This window comes from Schistocerca nitens, chromosome 3 (genome assembly GCF_023898315.1).
Source record: "Schistocerca nitens isolate TAMUIC-IGC-003100 chromosome 3, iqSchNite1.1, whole genome shotgun sequence".
NCBI classification, from domain to species: domain Eukaryota; kingdom Metazoa; phylum Arthropoda; class Insecta; order Orthoptera; family Acrididae; genus Schistocerca; species Schistocerca nitens.
The window spans coordinates 212,888,557-212,907,858 of record NC_064616.1 but is presented as its reverse complement, the minus strand read 5'-3'; the positions used below and the strand labels follow the sequence as shown (position 1 = coordinate 212,907,858).

General features: G+C 47.2%; 1 protein-coding gene across 1 annotated transcript in view; it reads right to left on the bottom strand.

Annotated features, from left to right (window-relative positions):
* LOC126248166 (cyclic AMP-dependent transcription factor ATF-2) overlaps positions 1–19,302 on the bottom strand; it is a 209,106-nt gene that overhangs the window by 61,838 nt on the left and 127,966 nt on the right. The window contains exon 8 of the mRNA XM_049948924.1: positions 13,807–13,881. Within this exon, the coding sequence (XP_049804881.1) occupies positions 13,807–13,881 (75 nt within the window). The remainder of the gene's footprint in view (positions 1–13,806; positions 13,882–19,302) is intronic.

The window sequence follows — 19,302 nt, the reverse complement described above, 5'->3', positions numbered from 1 at the left end:
GGTGGTGCTCTCCCACCATTGCGATGGAAAGACGATATTGAACCAGATCCGGTTGAAGATGACAAGGAGATGTCGCTTGTAGTCAGACAAAAGGTGTTTCATCGTCTGGCTATGGATATGATGCAGCACAGGAGCTGTGTTAGGGCAATGCGCAAGGGCGCTGAGGATCTCCCACTCTGTAAATGGGGCGTTATAGGGTTCACTGTGGAGTGTAGTGAACGAGGGGACTTTCCTTCCCATCCACCGTTTGAGGGTGTGAAAGGCTGGGGGATAATTCTCCAATCCAGAGACTCGAGCATAGTGCTCACCAAAGTGCTCGGCAATCGCAGTTGCGTCGGTAGATAACATGCCATTGATGTTAATGCCAGGGACCTGTTGGGGTCTGGTACCCAAAAAGGCATCTGATCTTCGTCCAAACTTGGGAAGGTGACTATGGCACCCAATGGTCGACACATACCTCTCCCAACACTCCTGTTTCCATTGTTTTATAAGCTGGCGAACGTGAGCACAGAGCTGCTTAAAGATTATTAGGTACTCTATGGAAGGGTGCCGCTTATGTCACTGTACAGGTCGCTGATGCTCTTTAATTGCCTCAGCAACTTCCGGCAACCATGAAGGGACTGTCTTTTGCTGGGGGCGCCCTAAAGAAGTAGGGATCGCACTTTTCGCAGCTGAAACGATCGTAGTGACCTGCTCAACCACAACATTGATGGCACAATGTGGGGGAGATTCAATGGTGACAGCAGAGATGAAGGCTACCCAGTCTGCCTTGTGTAAAGCCCATATGGGTAGGCGTCAGTGGGCATGATGCCAGGGTAGTGACAGGAAGATGGGGAAATCGTCATTTCCATACAGGTCGTCATGAGCTCTCCAGTGGATAGATGGGAGAAGGCCAGGACTGCAGACCAAGAGATCAATGGCCAAATATGTGCCATGTGCCACACTGAAATGTGTGGGGGCACCAATATTTAAGAGGCACAGGTCGAGGGGGGAAAGTAAATTTTTGACATCTCTACCTTGGCCAGTAAGCACAAGGGGTTACGGGCACTAAAATCTCCCCAAAGTAGGAAAGGTTTAGGGAGTTGATCAATCAGTGCAACCAATAAGTTCAGGGATACTGCACCATCTGGAGGGAGATATATGTCACAGACAGTTATTTCCTGTGTTGTTCATATCCTGACAGCCACAGCTTCAAGATGAGTTTGAAGGCATAGGTCCACTACATACTGTTTTCAGGACATAAACGCAAACTCCACCTGACACTCTATTATATTCACTACGGTTATTGTGATAGCCCCTGTAGCCAAGGAGGACAGGGGTCCGCATTGCCGGGAACCAGGTTTCCTAGAGGGGAATGCAGAAGGCAGGTGTAAAGCTTAACAGTTGCCGTAGCACAACCAGGTGGTGAAAAAAAACGCCACAATTCCACTGGAGGATGATGTGATCATAAGACTGGGAAGGCATGAAACGCTCAATGAGGCAGTTTACACCTCAGGGTCACCTGCTGCCACAAGATGAGTACCTGTTCGATCAACATCCATTGTGTCTGAGGGCCCAGTGAAATCTAGGTCCTCAGCGGACGCCAGAAACGCCACTTCATCCTCAGACGCAGAGCTTATTGGTAGTGGTGAAGTGAGTGGGTGCCACCACAGTGCCTTGGTTCTTGGGGGTCTTTTTCTTTTTGGGTTTTTCTCACTGCTCCTTAGATTTGTCCGGCCGGGGGGGCTTCACTGATTCAGTCTCAGAGACTTAGGAGGACTGTGAAGCTCTACAACCAGCTACCTGTGGTTACTTCAACCACTGGTGGGTGTCAGCTTTACCACTGGTAGGAACCTGGGAAGGGAGTGACCCAAGGGACCCATTCCTAGCGAGAGGAGCCAAAAAAGATGTACGCTTCTCTGGATGAGAAGTGGGGACTGACATCCCCAATGGTCGGGGGATGTTGCTGCCGAAGTAGGTGGTGCAGGAGCAACAGGGAGTGAAGTGCCTCCCACCATCAAGGGGGCAGGTGGAGTCTGGCAGCTCTGAGAGCCTACTGTATGCGGTGGAACGGAAGATGGTAGAACCGTTGTTGTAGCGGAAGCATAGGTTGACATCATACACACAGGATGCAGCCTCTCATATTTTCTCTTAGCCTCAGTGCAGGTCAGTCGGTCCAGGGTCTTGTATTCCATCATTTTTCTTTCTTTCTGCAGAATTCTGCAGTCTGGCGAGCAAGGCGAATGGTGCTCTGCGCAGTTGACACAGATGGGAGGCGGGGCACATGGAGTATTGGGATGTGAAGGATGCCCACAATCCCGACAGGCCACACTGGAAGTACAGCGGGAAGACATATGGCCGAACTTCCAGCACCGCATCAGGGGAGGTGTATATGGCTTCACATCACAGCGGTAGACCATCACCTTGACATTCTCGGGTAATGTGTCACCCTCGAAAGCCAAGATGAAGGCACCTGTGGCAACCTGATTATACCTCGGACCACGGTGAACGCGTCGGACGAAATGAACACCTCGCCATTCTAAATTGGCGTGCAGCTCATCGTCAGACTGCAAAAGAAGGTCCCTATGAAATATGATACCCTGGACCATATTTAATCTCTTATGGGGTGTGATGGTAACAGAAACATCCCCCAGCTTGTCACAAGTGAGTAATGCCCGTGACTGGGCAGAGGATGCCTTTTTTATCAAGACTGACCCTGACTGCATTTTGGATAAGCCCTCCACCTTCCCAAACTTGTCCTCTAAATGCTCCACAAAAAACTGAGGCTTCACGGACATGAAAGATTCCCCAACAACTCTCGTACATACGAGTTACCAGGATGAATAAGCTTCACTGCCATCCTCAGCCTGTCGTTTCTCCCATGGTGTGGCCATGGAGGGGAACAATTTGGGGTCATATTTCTTAGCATTGAAGGTAGACCTCGACCGCTTAGAGACTGCTGATGGTGGATCACCAGCAAGAGATGATGTACTATGCTTCATCGTGTGTCATCCACCCTGATGCCACCCACTCCAACCAGGGGCCCTCCCCACGGGCACCACCCAGCCGCAGCAAAGGCCACCTGGCAGTATGGCCACCGCCGGGAGTCCCGATGCTCCAGGAGATGGGCATCTACTCCTTGGCATACGTGGGGAGTTAATGGTGCAGGCATCAGCAGAGTGATCCCTGCATGGTCAGGGGCTACAACCAACAGGGTACATGGCAGCTCCACCACAACAGACTGGCTACCGTGCTGGATATCAGGCGCAAACGAGCTAAGAAGTCCATTATCGTCGACAGCACAGAAAGTGATACTGGACAGAGGATGGAGGAAAACACACCCAGGAGGGTGGCCTCACCCAGCAGCTGGAGAATGAGCAGAAGTGCAGATCCACGTCGACGAAAGATGCGAGAGGTCTCAGAGCATGATGGACACTACGCACCATGTAAGGTACCCTTCCCCAATTGGCTCACTCTTTGGGAAAGTTTTGAAAAATGGAGGTCAAACCCTACAAGGGACCATCACATAAAAGCCAAAACGTTTGAGATTCCTTTTAGTCGCCTCTTATGACAGGCAGGAATACCTCGGGCCTATTCTAACCCCCGGACCCGCAGGGGGAGGATGTAGGTGGTACAGAGAGAAAAGGTGAAGGTGGAACGAGGAAGGAAAATTCTGACTGCAACAGCTTGCACCCGGGTTTTCATTGAGATGGTTTGACTATGAATGTTATCCAGGATGAGCAACATGATCCCCCTATGAAATGGAGAAAGTCAAAGTGGACTGGAAAGAAATGCAAGAGATCAAAGTGATTGCAAGGTCACAATTTTATTTCCTGGAGGCAGAAAACAAGTGGCCGTTGGAATTCCAAGAGCAGTGGTAATTCCTCTTTGTTGCATATAATGCCACAAATATTCCACTAGAGGAGAGTCAAGATGGGGAAAGGGGAGGAGGGAAAAAATGAAGTGTTGTCACTTTTGAAAACTGGCTGCTACAGGGTGCAGAGGCTGGAGGATCCCGTTCCATGAGATCTACAGAGGCGTTGGCACTCTCACTGGTCAGTCTGCAGATTGCATGACAAGAAAAACCAGCAAAACGGAGGTTGACTGGACAAGGGTATCATGTGGCGACACTGTTGAAGAGGATCTCGGAGTTGGGGAAGGAGAAGACTGTTTGTCTTTGTTTGATTTCTTGCAGCCTTTGCAATTGGTAGATGAAAATTCAGATGTTTGATGGTTGGAAGGACATAAAAAGTCTTCATGGGAGTATTCCTTCCGTCGTTTCAGGCCTGCCGGTTGTGTAGCAGATGATTTCGCCCCCGGAGACAAAGATTTGCTGGCTTGTTGCACAGCTGGAGGAGGAGAAGGAGACAAGGTTGCTACCATGACACTAGGTTATTTTACAACCACGGTGCCGAGTTTGAAGTCACAAGTCTGCGTGGCACTGCCCTTCATGGCACGAGATGTAGTAACAACTGTACTGCAAGTGGTAGATGGTAAAACACAGGGCAACTGACAAGCCAACAACTTGTGAGTGACTGGGTAAGGCACGTTTTCCTTCACCCAGATCTCCTGGATCTCCTCATTGAGATACACAGGATATTCTTGGGATGAGGCGGCATGGTTGCCACTGCAATTGACACAGCAGGGAGACAGCAGGGAGAAAGAGGTGGGCAATCGCCCTCATCAGCATCCCTACCACATGTAACACATCTGACTGTGTTTTGACAGGACATTCAAGTGTGGTTGTAACACTGACACTGCTAGCAGCGCATCAGGTTTGGCATGTACAGTCAGATCATGATGTCTTCATCGAGTGCTTTAATCTTTGATGGAAGCACTACTGAATCAAATGTGAGAAAAAGAGTGTGCGTTCGCACTAAAGTTGCTTCAACCCTTTTCACTACACGATGGACTGCAGAGAGGTAAGTTTGGACTTCTCCCTCAGTCAGACCATCGAGCAGCCTAGCGTAAATAACACCGCATGAAGAATTCAGCATTTTTTTTGGGGGGGCGCAAAACTGCTATGGTCATTGGTGCCCGGTCCGTGACTTAGGAAACAGTAAAAACCGAAAATGGAAACCAGCAGCAATGGGAACGAAACTCAAAAAATTGGAGAAACTAAAAGCAGAATGAAGGCTTAAAAATCCACTACAGAAAGGGGTTGGTTGTTCCCAAAAAAAGCTTCAAATGACTGACGTCATTTCACTGGCACTAATAAACTCGAGAACGCGATCGGTCGAGCGCGTGTCATCTGCTAAAATTGACAATATATCAGGCGACAGCTGTAGACGGGCGCGTAACGGAGTAAAATAGGGGCACTCAATTAAAAGGTGTCTTACCGTCCACAGCTGAGAGCAGTCGGGACAGAGTGGGGGAGGATCGCCGCTTAAAAGATGTCGATGGCTAAAAAGACAGTGCCTTATCCGGAGTCTAGTTAAAATTACCTCCTCCTGACGACGCGTTCGGGAGGAAGAGGTCCAAGCACAAGGAAGAGCTTTCACGTCCCACAATTTATTATGGGGAAGTGTCGCCCAATGTGCGTGCCATAAAAGAACAACACGACGACATAAAATGCTCCGTAGATCGGCGAAGGGAATCGATTGGATAGCTGGCCGAAGAAGAGAGACTGCAGCCTTGGCCGCTATATCGGCCGCCTCATTTTCACAGATACCAACATGTCCCCGGAGCCAGAGGAACGCCACCGAGACGCCCCCCAGGTGGAGCAAGCGCAGACAGTCCTGAATCCGGTGGACGAGACGGTGGACAGGGTAAAGAGCTTGGAGACTGAGGAGAGAGCTGAGAGAATCTGAACAGATAACATACTGTATCCACTGATGGCGGCGGATGTAGTGGACAGCCTGCAGAACAGCGTAAAGCTCCGCAGTATAAACCGAACACTGGTCGGGAAGCCGAAATTGATTTGGGGTGTCGCCAACAATATAGGCACTCCCTACACCTAACGATGTTTTCGAGCCATCAGTGTAAATAAATGTGGCTTCTTTCATTTGTGCACATAGAGCAGCAAATGCCCGACGATAAACAAGTGAAGGGGTACCATCCTTGGGAAATTGGCAAAGGTCACGGAGCAGGCAGATCCGGGGACGGAGCCAAGGCGGTGCTGTACCCCAAGTTGTCAAGAAGGTTTTAGGAAAGCGGAAGGAAAGAGAATGGAGCAGTTGATGGAAGTGGACTCCTGGTGGTAGTAGGGAGGAGGGGCGGCCTGCATACCCTACATCAAAGGAGGCGTCGAAAAAAATGTCATGCGCTAGATTAGCAGGCATGGAAGACAGATGGCTAGCATAACGACTCAGAAGGACTGCTCGCCGATTTGGCAGCGGAGGTTCAGCAGTCTCAGCATAAAGGCTTTCCACAGGGCTGGTGTAAAAAGCTCCAGACACTAAACGTAATCCACGGTGGTGCATAGAGTCGAGACGACGAAGAATAGACGGCCGAGCAGAGGAGTAAACTATGCTTCCATAGTCCAATTTCGAGCGCACTAAGGCACGATAGAGGCGGAGAAGGACCACTCGGTGCGCTCCCCAGGAGGTATCATTCAGGACACGGAGGGTGTTGAGGGATTGCAGACAGCGAGCCGAAAGATAGGAAACGTGGGAGGACCAGCACAGTTTTCTGTCAAACATAAGACCCAAGAATTTAGCGACGTCCGAGAAAACGGAAGGTTGACAGATCCTAGATGTAAGGAGGGTGGAAGAAACTCCATGCGTCACCAAAAATTAACACAAACGGTCTTACTGGGAGAAAAACGGAAGCCGGTTTCGATGCTCCAAGAGTGGAGGCGATCGAGACATCCTTGAAGACGTCGTTCAAGAAGGCTGGTCCGTTTAGAGCTGTAGTAGATCGCAAAATCGTCCACAAAGAAGGAGCCCGAGACATCAGGAAGGAGAAAATCCATAATTGGATTTATGGCAATGGCAAACAGTACAACACTCAGCACGGAGCCCTGGGGTACCCCGTTTTCTTGGGAGAAAGTACGGGAGAGAGTAGTGTTCACCCACACTCTAAATGTGCGCTCTGCCATAAATTCGCAAAGAAAAACGGGCAGCCGACCTCGAAAGCCCCAAGAAAACAGTGTGCGGAGGATGCCTGTCCTCCAACAGGTATCGTATGCTCGCTCCAGATCAAAAAATATTGCTACTGTTTGGCGTTTCCGGAGAAAATTGTTCATGATATAAGTGGAGAGAGCAACAAGATGGTCAACTGCAGAACGATGCTTTCGGAATCCGCATTGGGCAGGTGTTAAAAGACTGCGGGACTCCAGCCACCAAGCTAAATGGCAATTAACCATACGCTCCAAAACCTTACATACACTACTCGTGAGAGAAATGAGGCGATAGCTAGAGGGGAGATGTTTGTCCTTTCCAGGTTTCGGAACAGGAACGACGATAGCTTCCCGCCATCGTCTGGGAAAAGTACTGTCGGTCCAAATTCGATTATAAAGGCGAAGGAGGTAACGCAGACTATGGGTTGATAAATGCAGCAACATTTGGACGTGGCTACCATCCGGTCCTGGAGTGGAGGAGCGAGAAGAAGAGAGTGCATGTTGGAGTTCCCGCATGGAGAAAACAGTATTATAGCTTTCGCGATTTTGAGAAAAGAAAGCAAGAGGTTGCACTTCCGCTGCACGTTTCTTCGGGAGAAATGCTGGCGGGTAATTTGAGAGCTCGAAATCCCAGCAAAGTGTTGACCCGATGAGTTAGAAATTGCGACGGGGTCCACTAATGTATCATGCGCGACAGTGAGCCCAGAGACTGGGGAGAAACTAGGCGTGCCTGATAACCGTTGAATCCGACTCCAAACTTCCGAGGAGGGAGTGAAGGTGTTAAATGAGCTAATAAAGAATTTCCAGCTTGCCTTCTTGCTATCGCGGATGACGCGACGGCATCGCACACAGAACTGCTTATAGCGGATACAGTTGGCCAAACTAGGATGGTGGCGGAAAACACGAAGAGCACGTCGCCACTCACGTATTGCGTCACGGCATGCCTCGTTCCACCAAGGAACTGGGGGGCGCCAGGGCAATTCGGAGGTGCGTGGTATTGAACATTCCGCAGCTGTAAGAATAACGTTTGTAATATGTGTGACCTCATCGTCAATGCTAGGAAAGTGACGGTCATCGAATGTCGCTAGAGACGAAAAAAGTGTCCAATCGGCTTGGGCAAACTTCCAGCGTCGCGGGCGCATATATGGCAGTTGAGGCTGCAGTCTAAGGACACATGGAAAGTGGTCACTCGAGTGTGTATCATCAAGGGCGAACCATTCGAAGCGCCGAGCTAGCGGAACAGTACCGACCGAAAGGTCCAAATGAGAGAAATTTGTCGTGGAGGCAGACAAAAATGAAGGGACCCCAGTGTTGAGGCAAACTAGATCCGCTTGGTGGAAGACGTCTAGCAATAGTGAGCCATGTGGACAAGGATGTGGAGATCCCCAAAGCGGGTGGTGGGCATTGAGGTCCCCAACCAGCAAATAGGGGGGTGGAAGCTCCAAGAAGATGAAGGAGATCAGCTCGTGCCATTGTTGTGGACGATGGAATGTATACAGTACAAAGAGAAAAGGTATATCCGGAAAGGGAAAGACGGACAGCGACAGCTTGGAAGGAAGTGTTTAAGGGGATTGGGTGATAATGGAGAGTATCATGGAGAAGAATCATGAGTCCTCCATGGGCTGGAGTGCCTTCAACAGAGGGGAGATCAAATCGGACGGACTGAAAATGGGGGAGAACAAAGCGGTCATGGGGACACTGCTTTGTTTCCCGAAGACAGAAAATGACCGGCGAGTAGGATCGTAAGACGATCGACAATTCATCCCGATTGGCTCGAATGCAGCGGATATTCCAGTGGATAATGGACATAGGGTGAACAGAAAATGGAGGAATGTGACCAAGGTTGCCGTCAACTCAACGACTGCTCAGAGCTTGCGACTGACAGCATGGAATGGCATTCAGCCGAAGGCAGGAGATCCTGATCCATAGGTTGTTCAGGAGCAGCTCCTGCCACCAGCGATCGGCCGGTTGATCGGCCGCCAGCAGTGCGCCTCGGCGACACAGAAGACAGGCGAGGGCGATTTCCGCCAGGTAGTGCTGTAGATGAGACACGCCTTGGCAGAGAAGGAGATGAACTGGGTTTCTTATTACCCTTCTTGGAAACATGATATTTAGATGAAGGAGGAACCGATGGTTGTGAAGTTGGGGTACGTAAAAAATCTTCACGAGTATGCTCTTTTTTCGAAGTCTTGGTGTCTGACTTTTCGGCTCGAGATTTAGCAGAACCGATGAAGGGTGAGCCATAGAGTGGGCAGGCGAAAGTGGTGAGGTTGAACGGGCGATCTTTGCGCTGGCCGATCTAACGACCGTGGCACTAAAGGTGTGGTCGCAAGTCTGCATGGCCGCCTCCTTTGTTGGCCGAGGAGAAGCAAGGACAGTGCTGTATTTTCCTGTCTGAGGCATGGTGGGCTGTCGACTGGCGAATAATTTTCGAGCAGCAAAGGTCAACACCTTTTCTTTCACTCTGATTTCCTGAATGAGCTTTTCGTCTTTAAAAATGGGGCAATCTCGTGAGGAAGCAGCGTGGTCACCCATACAGTTGGTGCAACGAGGGGATGGAGGTGGACAAACACCCTCATGGGCATCCTTGCCACACGTAACACATTTGGTCGGATTGGAACAGGACTGGCTGGTGTGATTGAACCGCTGATACCGATAGCAACGCGTAGGGTTTGGGACGTAAGGGCGAACGGAAATTATCTCATAGCCTGCTCTGATTTTCGATGGGAGTTGAACTTTGTCAAATGTCAAGAAGACAGTGCGGGTTGGAATGATGTTCCTGTCAACCCTTTTCATAACTCTATGAACAGCCGTTACGCCCTGGTCAGACAGGTAGTGCTGAATTTCTTCGTCAGACAATCCGTCGAGGGAGCGTGTATAAACGACTCCATGTGAGGAATTTAAAGTGCGGTGCGCTTCAACCTGGACAGGGAAGGTGTGGAGCAGTGAAGTACGCAGCAATTTTTGTGCCTGGAGGGCACTGACTGTTTCTAACAACAAGGTGCCATTCCGTAATCTGGAACAAGACTTTACAGGACCTGCAACTGCGTCGACACCTTTCTGAATAATGAAAGGGTTGACCGTGGAGAAGTCGTGACCTTCGTCAGACCGAGAAACAACAAGGAACTGTGGCAACGATGGAAGAACTGTCTGTGGCTGAGACTCAGTGAATTTACGCTTGTGAGCAGACATAGTGGAAGATGAGGAAACCATTGCAGAAGAATCCCCCATGATTACCAGCGTCTCCAATGGCGTGCTCATCCCTTGTGGGGGCCCTCTCTGAGGGCACTCCCGCCTTAGGTGATTGTTCACACCTCAGGTCACACCTCCCGACAAACGGACAGAGGGACCAATCGGCACTTTCGGAACTCGGGTAATCACCCCTCCCTGGGCCTGGCCGTTACCAGGGGGTACGTACGTGTCCTACCTGTCTACCCGGGGCGGGGAATTACGCGTTACCCCGTCACCGGCTACGCACGAAAATGTGTGGGTCGGCCTTCAGACATGCACAGGGAGGAAGAAAGAGAAAGGGAAAAACAAAGAAAGGGAAAAGAAAGAAGAGAGGTCTCAAACGCCGCAGCGGAGAAATGGGTAAAGAGAAGAGGTAAGGAAAAGAGAAGGACAAAGGAAGGATGAAGACATACAAGCAGAGAAGGCGAAGAATGCGTTATTTTTACGAGCATCCGTCTCCGGACGTAGGCACAAACCATACTCCCAGAGGGGGAGAAAGGGAAGGAAAGAGCCAGCCAGAGGTGTGGGGAGAGGGGGGGGGGGGGGGGCGAAGATGGGGGCTAGGGAAGGATGCGGAAAAGGAAGGTATGCAGCCCGGAAAGGAAGGAGGGCCACATTAGCTCAGGGTCCCGTGCTCGCTACGCACGTATGCACAAAAGAGTTGTGGACCCCCTGGGGGGCAGCATTTGATGAGCCTCTACACAAACAGGATATCCATGGAGGAGCAAAGCTGCTAGCAGTTGTTGGGCTTGAGAACCACAATTGGTCTCCAAAAGCAATGTTCCATTATGTATACGAGAGCAGGATTTCACAGGGCCAGCAATTGCATCAACATCTTTCTGTATAATAAACCAATTAACAGCATCAAAGGACTGACCTTCTTCAGTACGTGATACCACGAGGAACCAAGTTGCAGCTGAGAGAATGTTGGAATCTTTAGTCTGACTCCGTTTACATTTACTAGACGTAGACTGAGATGGTGATTGGCTCACTGCGAGAAAATCCCCCACGATTGCCAGCATCTCTGATGGCGCACTCCTTCCAACTGTGGTCCCCCCCTCAGAGCGGGGCTCACCCACCTCAGATGATTGTTCGCACCACAAGTCACACTTCCCAAACTCCTGACAGAGGAACCAACTGGCAATTTGGGAACAGCTCAGGTAATCACCTTTCCCTTGGCCTGTACCAGGGGTAAGTGTGAACTGTACCTGTTGACCCGGTGATGGGAATTATGCGCTAACCAGTCATCTGTTACACATCAGATGCATTGGCCAGCCTTCAGGAGTGCACAGGGTGAAAGAAGAAACAAAGAGGAACCTCAAACATCAAAGCTGAGAAAGGATGCGAAATGGAGAATAAAGAAAGAAAGAAAGAAAGAAAGAAGAAACAGAGGGGGACTGTTCTCCTGTAAGGTTACTAAAACTTCAGAACATTCCCAAAAATATCCCAAACATGTTCCCAAGGGAGGGGAAAAAGAATAGCAGGAGAACAGACATACAGCATGGAAGGGAAAAGGGGCTGCAAAGGCTGGGGACCCATGGTAGCCAAGCATGAACTCACCACAGAGTGACAAGCCCCCTGGGGGCAGAGTGGCCAAAGATGGTAATCATGTGTGTATGTGAAGTATGCTTGCTTGTGTGAATGTGTGTTTTCTGTTCTGGAGAAGGCTTTGGGCAAAAGCTCCAGTGTATAACAGTCTTTACATGATTTAAATAACGAATGACACAGTTGCAGACTTTCCTGAGACATTGAATACATGAACGAAACTAACAGTCTTTTCATCATGTCTGTCTGCAGCTCATTGTCTCTTCTTTACACTGAGTACCAATCTATCTTTTTCATAATATTGTTGATATTCCAACCAGGACTTTCCACTGTTTGATTGACCAACTCAGTAAGGTCACAGACAGGCTACTGGAAACTTTACATTTCGAGTGAATTCTGCTTCAAAATGCAAAAATGTAGAATTACTTAATAATACTGTCTCATAGCAAACTCTATCCAGATACAGTATTTTACCAGAGATAGTGTAAAATACCTTTATTTTCTGCATACAAGTATCGAAAATGTACTCAATTTTTATTTACTGGTGTTGCACATCACCTAGGAAAAACCAATTTGAAGAAACAATATCTGTAAGAATGTGTTTGCAAAATAAAAAGTGCATGAACCCAAAGAGGCATCAGTGCCCTCAATGATACAATGCAGTGCTGATAGTGGGCACCTGAATGGTCTGCATAAGATACATGCTACATAATGCAATGTAGGACTCAGTTGTTAGGCCCAGCACCTTAGAACAAAACCTTGCTTATGGCTTGCCTGCTAGCTGAAGTTCAAAAGTTGGTGTAATGCAGACACTTTAACATGGTAATGTTAAGTGGTGAGTATTTTGAACAGTGGTTGTGTCAGACACATGAACAATCTCTGTTACAACACTGCCAGCCCTATTAATCAATTGCGTGGTAGTAATTACTGAATGCTTTGTGTTGTGCATTGCCCTTCCCCCCCCCCCTCCCCCCCTTGGTCCATCACAGAGTTTGAGTAAGGCCCACACAACAACAGAAGAGATCATCAATCCCTACGAGCTTGTCAGTTCTGCTTTCGCAGAAACACAGAAAGTGCTTGTAAGCCAGCTGTCCTGTGAGAAGGAGGCAGGGCTGGTTTAGTCATGCCATCCTTCTCCCCTCTGGCAGTCTTATAACAGTTTGTTTATGCTCGCAGCCAACTGCCAGTTTATAGTGTATGCACTTTACACTATATCAGTTGGAAAATAAATCTGCCAATGTATTTTTACCACACTGAGAATCTTCCCATAATGTGCAAATAGAGTTATTTTTGGTACTATTTCTATGCTAAGTACCTTGTCGGTTCTCCTTGTAGCATTGTTAGGTATGGGTCACACAGCTATGAATGCCCACAAAAGGTTGAAATCAATAGTCTGGAGATTTTATAATTACCGAATTGTGTGGGGAAAAAATAATAATATCGAGAAACATCTTATATCAGTGAAGCACTCTATTCACCAACAGGTAAACGCTGCTGCTTCACACCAGAAACAATCATTTGCTTCACATTTAAACTGAGTCAAAGGAAGAAAACAAGCAGACATTTTTGAAAAAAACTGTTGAAGTTTTTGCAAAAGAAAATGTGCCAATCATAAAGCTCCCCAATCACCACTTTTTTTTACAGCCAATTAAAAAAAAAGGCCAGCATGTAAGCACATAGCCATATTTACATATGAATGTATAATGTGAATGTAAAACGGCTCTTTTCACATCATTACAATTAATCACATAAATGGTCCATGGAACATGAAACTGACTAACACAGCACTAAGGCTTTGTCTTCCACTGTGTAGCATGACAACCTTTTAAATATGAATGTCTAATCACTTACAAATAAAAAAAGAAAAAAATACATGCAAATTTCACCAAAAATAGATGCTACATTCAGGTCCCTAGTCATAGACAGTTCGTGAGAGACTATACAGAAAATACCGTACATACTTTTTACAGGCAAAATAAATCAGTACCTACCTGCTCTGAAGATGACTGACCAGGAGTGCTTGTAGTGGATACTTTATTATTATTTGTCAATGTCTGCTTTAATTTCTGCAACAAATAAATATACTTTTAAGAAACATATACAACTAACACCTTTAGACTGAGCATAATAGATCACAACTGCTGATAAATTTTTTAAAAAATCTTGTAATAGGTTGAAGAAGGAAGAAGAAATGCTAACCAAAATTGAAGTTAACAAATAAAGAACTAAATGGCATAACCATCTTCATGGTGGCACAAATGGTTTACTCAGACATCAAACTCTAGAAAAACCAACAACTGCAGCAAAAATAAATTATCAAAGAAATACCTGGAGTAACTGCAAACTATAACATCAATAATGTAAGCATGATGACAGTGGCAATGAGAGTTTTGTTCTTCTTCCCACGAAAAAAATTACAATGGCAAGATGTGATAACTTATGAATAAAGGGATTGTATTTTTAATTCATTAATGGTTTTATTAAACCAAGAGTATTCTAAAATGAAATTCCATAATGTGATAATCATACCTCATTCAACCCATTGTGCCAGTGCCCTGTTATATTTCACTAACATTGACACAATGAAAGGTGGATCATCTCATGTATCTGGAATGAGGTTAGGTGGAAGTGAAATTAAATTAATACCAAGAATTGTTATGTGATGCTGAAAATGTGGGAAGGTATGCAGAAATAAATAGTTACATGTGTGGTGTCTACAAAGAGTCAACTGTATCAAATGTAAAACTCTGAATAATATTTTGTAAAAAGCAGCTCAATTATTAATTTCATTCATGTCACCCAAAGCATTCAAAATATACGCTGTAACAATACTGAAATATATAATAAAATCACTCAACAACTAGAATTAAATGACTTCAGAATTATGGACAAGTAATGATGTGAACTTCACATTCAAGATATATGCTGCAACAATACTGACATATACATTACTATCATTCAACAACCAGAATTAAATGACTTCAGAATTATAGTCAAGTAATGATGTGAACTTGTTTTCTACACTGACATTTTTGCTGTAGAGCACCCACAAATTGAACATGTTACAGGTTCCATATGCTACAGTAATAGTCCACAACATGTTGTCATATATTTAGTCTGTGTGTAAGCTACAATCTCCCCATAATGTACGACTAAAACAAAGCCTGACAACTAAGATGATGATGATGATGATGATGATGATGATGACGATGACGACATGTTGTGAGTACACAACAGCAAGGTCTCTAGCACCTGTACAAAAACATAATGACGTGAACGGCAATAACAGAGAATTCACAGAATTACAAATCTTCATCTACAATTAAATGTAATAAACACACAGATGGATACTAAAATAGTGTGTGTCAGGAACTGCATACAGCAGGCTGCCAGGTAAGATATGTGGGAGGACCAAAAAAATTTCCTATTGAGCATGAGCCATAGGAATTTGATAGTGTCAATGAACGGAAGAGCAATAGGCCCAAGATGTAAAGACTGCAGAAGAAAATGATTGTGCCGCCAGAAATTCATAGAAACGGTTTTGTCAGTTTTTGAGAAATGAAAGCCTTTTTGATGCTCCATGAGTACAGACAATCGACACATTACTGAAGACGCTGCTCAATGAGACAGGTCTGTGCAGAACTGCCATAGGTGACAAAATTGTCAAAGAAAAGGGAGCCAAGGATGCCGGGCGGGAGACAGGCCATTACAGGGTTAATGGTGATAGCAAAGAGGAAGACGCTCAGGACGGAACCCTGAGGCACACAATTTTCCAGGATTAAGGTCTCCAATAAGGCAGAACCCACACATACCTTGAAAACTCGGTCTTTTTAAAAATTCCTGAAGGAAATGGGGCAGGCGGCCATGGAAGCCTTATGTGTAGAGAGTACTAAGGGTACCAGTCCTCCAATACATGTTGTATGCTTTCTCTGAATCGAAAAACATGGCCACAGTCTGAGATTTTCACAGAAAACCATTCATGACATGAGTAGACAAAGTGACAAGATGGACAACTGCAGAACGGCACGCTTGAAATCCACACTGTGCAGTGGTTAGTAAATTGCGAGACTTGAGCCACCACACAAGCCGTACGTGAATCATATGTTCCATCACCTTACAAACACAGCTGCTGAGAGAAATGGGGTGCTAGCCAGAAAGAAGGTCTTTGTCCTTATCGGGGTATGGGTGTGACACTGGTTTCATGCCAGCATCTCGGAAACGTGTCCTCTGCCCAGATGTGGTTATACTTACTAAGCAGAAAGGGCTTGCCTGCAAGAGAAAGGTGCTGGAACATCTGAATGTGAACGGTGTCTGGCCCTAGGGTGTAGCATCAGGATGAAGTGAGAGCATGAGCTAGCTCCCTCATAGTAGAGGTGCCATTGTAGTACTCACGATTCTGGGAAGAGAAGGGTATCGCCCGAGCCTCCTCCGTTTGTTTCCAATGGCGGAAGACAGGGTGATAATGGGAGGAGCTCGAAATCTCCACAAAATGGTGGCCCAATGTGTTGGAGATAGAAACAGGGTCCACAACAACGTCATCTGCTACTGTCAGGCCGGAAATTGGGGAAGCAATCTTGGTCCCAGAGGACTGTCGGAGGTTGGCCCACACGGCAGAAGAGGGAGGGGAACTGTTAAAAGAGCTAGTGAATGAAATCCAGCAAGCTTTTTTGCTATCCCGGAGAATGCGACGCCCCTTTTCACATATCTGTTTATACTGATTGCAGTTTACCATCGTAGGATGATGTTTGAAAACACAGAGAGCACACCTCCACATACAAATTGCATCACAGCATGACTAAGGCCACCAACGGACTGGGGCATGGCATGGTAAAGAGGAAGTGCGAGGAATCAAACATTCTGCGGCAGTAAGGATAACGTTTGTAAGATATTCCACCTGGTCATCACAACAGGGGAAATGTTCTTCATCGAAGGTAGACAGGGAGGAGGAAATCCTCCAGTTGGCCTTAGTAAGCTGCCATTTGTGTGTGCACATAGGTGGTGTAGGAGTCAGCAAATGGATAGCACATGGGAAATGATCGCTCAAGTACGTGTCGGAGAGAATGGACCACTAGAGACAATGGTCATGCTGGGCAGTGCAGACAAATAGGTGCAAATAGGAATAGTGTGCATGGAGGCTAAAAGGAACATAGGTGATCCTGTGCTAAGGCAGAAGAGGTTAAACTGATTAAGAAGGTCAACCAAGAAGGCAGCTCTCGGACAGGTTGTGGAAGAAACCCAAAGGGGATGGTGCGCATAAAAGTCACCGAGCAGCAGAAAGGGGTGAGATAGCTGGCCACTAAGCTGGAGGAAATCCATCGACTGATGGAAGGATGTAAACAATGCAAAGGAAAAAGGTCAAGTAGGGAAGGAAAAGGTGAACTGCAACAGCTTGAAGGTGGGTAGTCAGGGAGGTGGGTTGACTACGAACACCATCGTGTATGAGCAGCATGACTCTCCCACGAGATGGAATGCCGACATTTGGGAGGAGGTCAAAACGGACCGGGAAGAAATCTGAGAGATCAAAGCAGTCATGAGGACACAATCTTGTTTGCTGAAGGCAGAGAACAAGTGGATGCTGTGATTCTCAGAGCAGCTGTAAATCCTCTTTGTTGGATTGAAGGCCGCAAACATATCATTGGAGGAGATTAGTGACAAAGAAAAAATGAAGGAGTGTCACTGTGGCAGCTGTCGCATGCCAGCCTTCAAAGACTCAGTGCTACGGGGCCCAGAGGAAGAAGGATCCTGCTCCACGATGTCTACAGCAGTGTCGGCATTCACCTGCTGTCGGCCTGTAGAGTCCAGGGCTGAAATGCAGTTGGTGGTGCACACGAGCGACACTGAGGTCGACCGGGGGGGTATCACGTGGTGACACTGTGGAAGAGGATCTCCGAGTCAGTGAAGGAGAAAACCTTTTACCATTGTTTGACTTTTTAGAGCCTTTCCAGTTAGCACAGAAAGACTCAGATGTTGGTTGGCTGGAGGGACATAGGAAGTCTTCACAGGAGTATTCCTTCAGTCATTTCTGTTCTGCCGGTTGTGTAGCTGGTGACTTCGCCCCGTGAGGAGAATGTTTGGTGGCATGCTGCACGGCTAGAGGAGCAGATGCGGATACTACCGTGACACTGGGCGATTTCATAACTGTGGTGCTAAATTTGAGATCACATGTCTGTTTGGCCACGTCCTTCGTGGAGCGAGGCATAGCAAGAACAGTACTATCGGTGCCCGATGGTAGAATTCAGGGTTTCTGACTAGCTGACAACTTGCGAGCGACCAGGTAAGGCACTTCTTCCTTCACCCCGATCTCCTGGGCAGCCCACTCATCGAGATACATGGGACAACTGTGGGAGGAGGCGGCACGGTCACCATTGCAGTTGATGCAGCAGGGAGGAGGAGGCGGACAGTTGCCCTAATGAGCGTCCCTACCACAGGTTACACATTTGGCTGGGTGTTGATAGGACTCTTGCGTGTGGTTGTGATAATGACACTGGTAGTGGCACATCAGGTTCGGAATATATAGTCTGACTGTGATAACTTCATAATCTGCTTGGATCTTTGATGGAAGAACCACTCTAGCAAATGTGAGAAAAAGAGTGCATGTGGGCACTACAGAGGCACCTACTTTTTTCATCACACAATGGATGGCAATGACACTGTGATCATAGAGGTACATTTGGATTTCAGCCCCGGTCAGACCATCAAGCAACCTAGTGTAAATAACACCACAGGAAGAATTCGGTGTTCGGCAGGCCTCGACACGAACGGGATAGCCACGGAGGAGCGAAGCTGCAAGTAGTTGTTGCGCTTGAGAATTAGAAGTAGTCTCCAAAAGCAAAGTGCCATTGTGTAAACAAGGGCAGGATTTCACAGGGCCAGCAACTGCATCGACACGTTTCTGAATAATAAATGGATTTACTGTAGTGGAGGACTGATAGTCTTCAGTATATGAAACCACGGGGAACCTCGGTGCAGCCGGGAGCGTCTTTGAATCGTTAGCCTCATTCCATCTAAGTTTTGCAGCCAACAACTGTGAAGCTGATGACTGGCTCATTGCGAGAAAATCCCCCGTGATTGCCAGTGTCTCCAATGGTGTATTCCTTCCTTCAGAAGGGGGCACTCCCACCTTAGGTGATTGTTCACACCTCCTGAACACCTGATAGAGGGACCAATTGACAATTTGCTTAAAAACTTGAGAAAATTTGGTGCTACATAAAATCATTAAGTGGGTTGAAGGCTTCTATCCAATCACTCATTGACTAGTCTGGGATGACATTAGAAGACAGCATGGCGACATGCGAAATCTTAAATTTCACGTTTAAAAAATAATTCATGCAGCAGGACATACAGAGGGGCCGCTGTTTGACCATCACACAGAATTCTGTGTGGAGGACATAGAAACGGGCTCCCCTGGTGTTGAAAAGCAACTGAAAAAGTTGAAAACAAATAAGTCACCAGGTCCACATGGAGCCGCAATTCAGTTTTACAGAGAA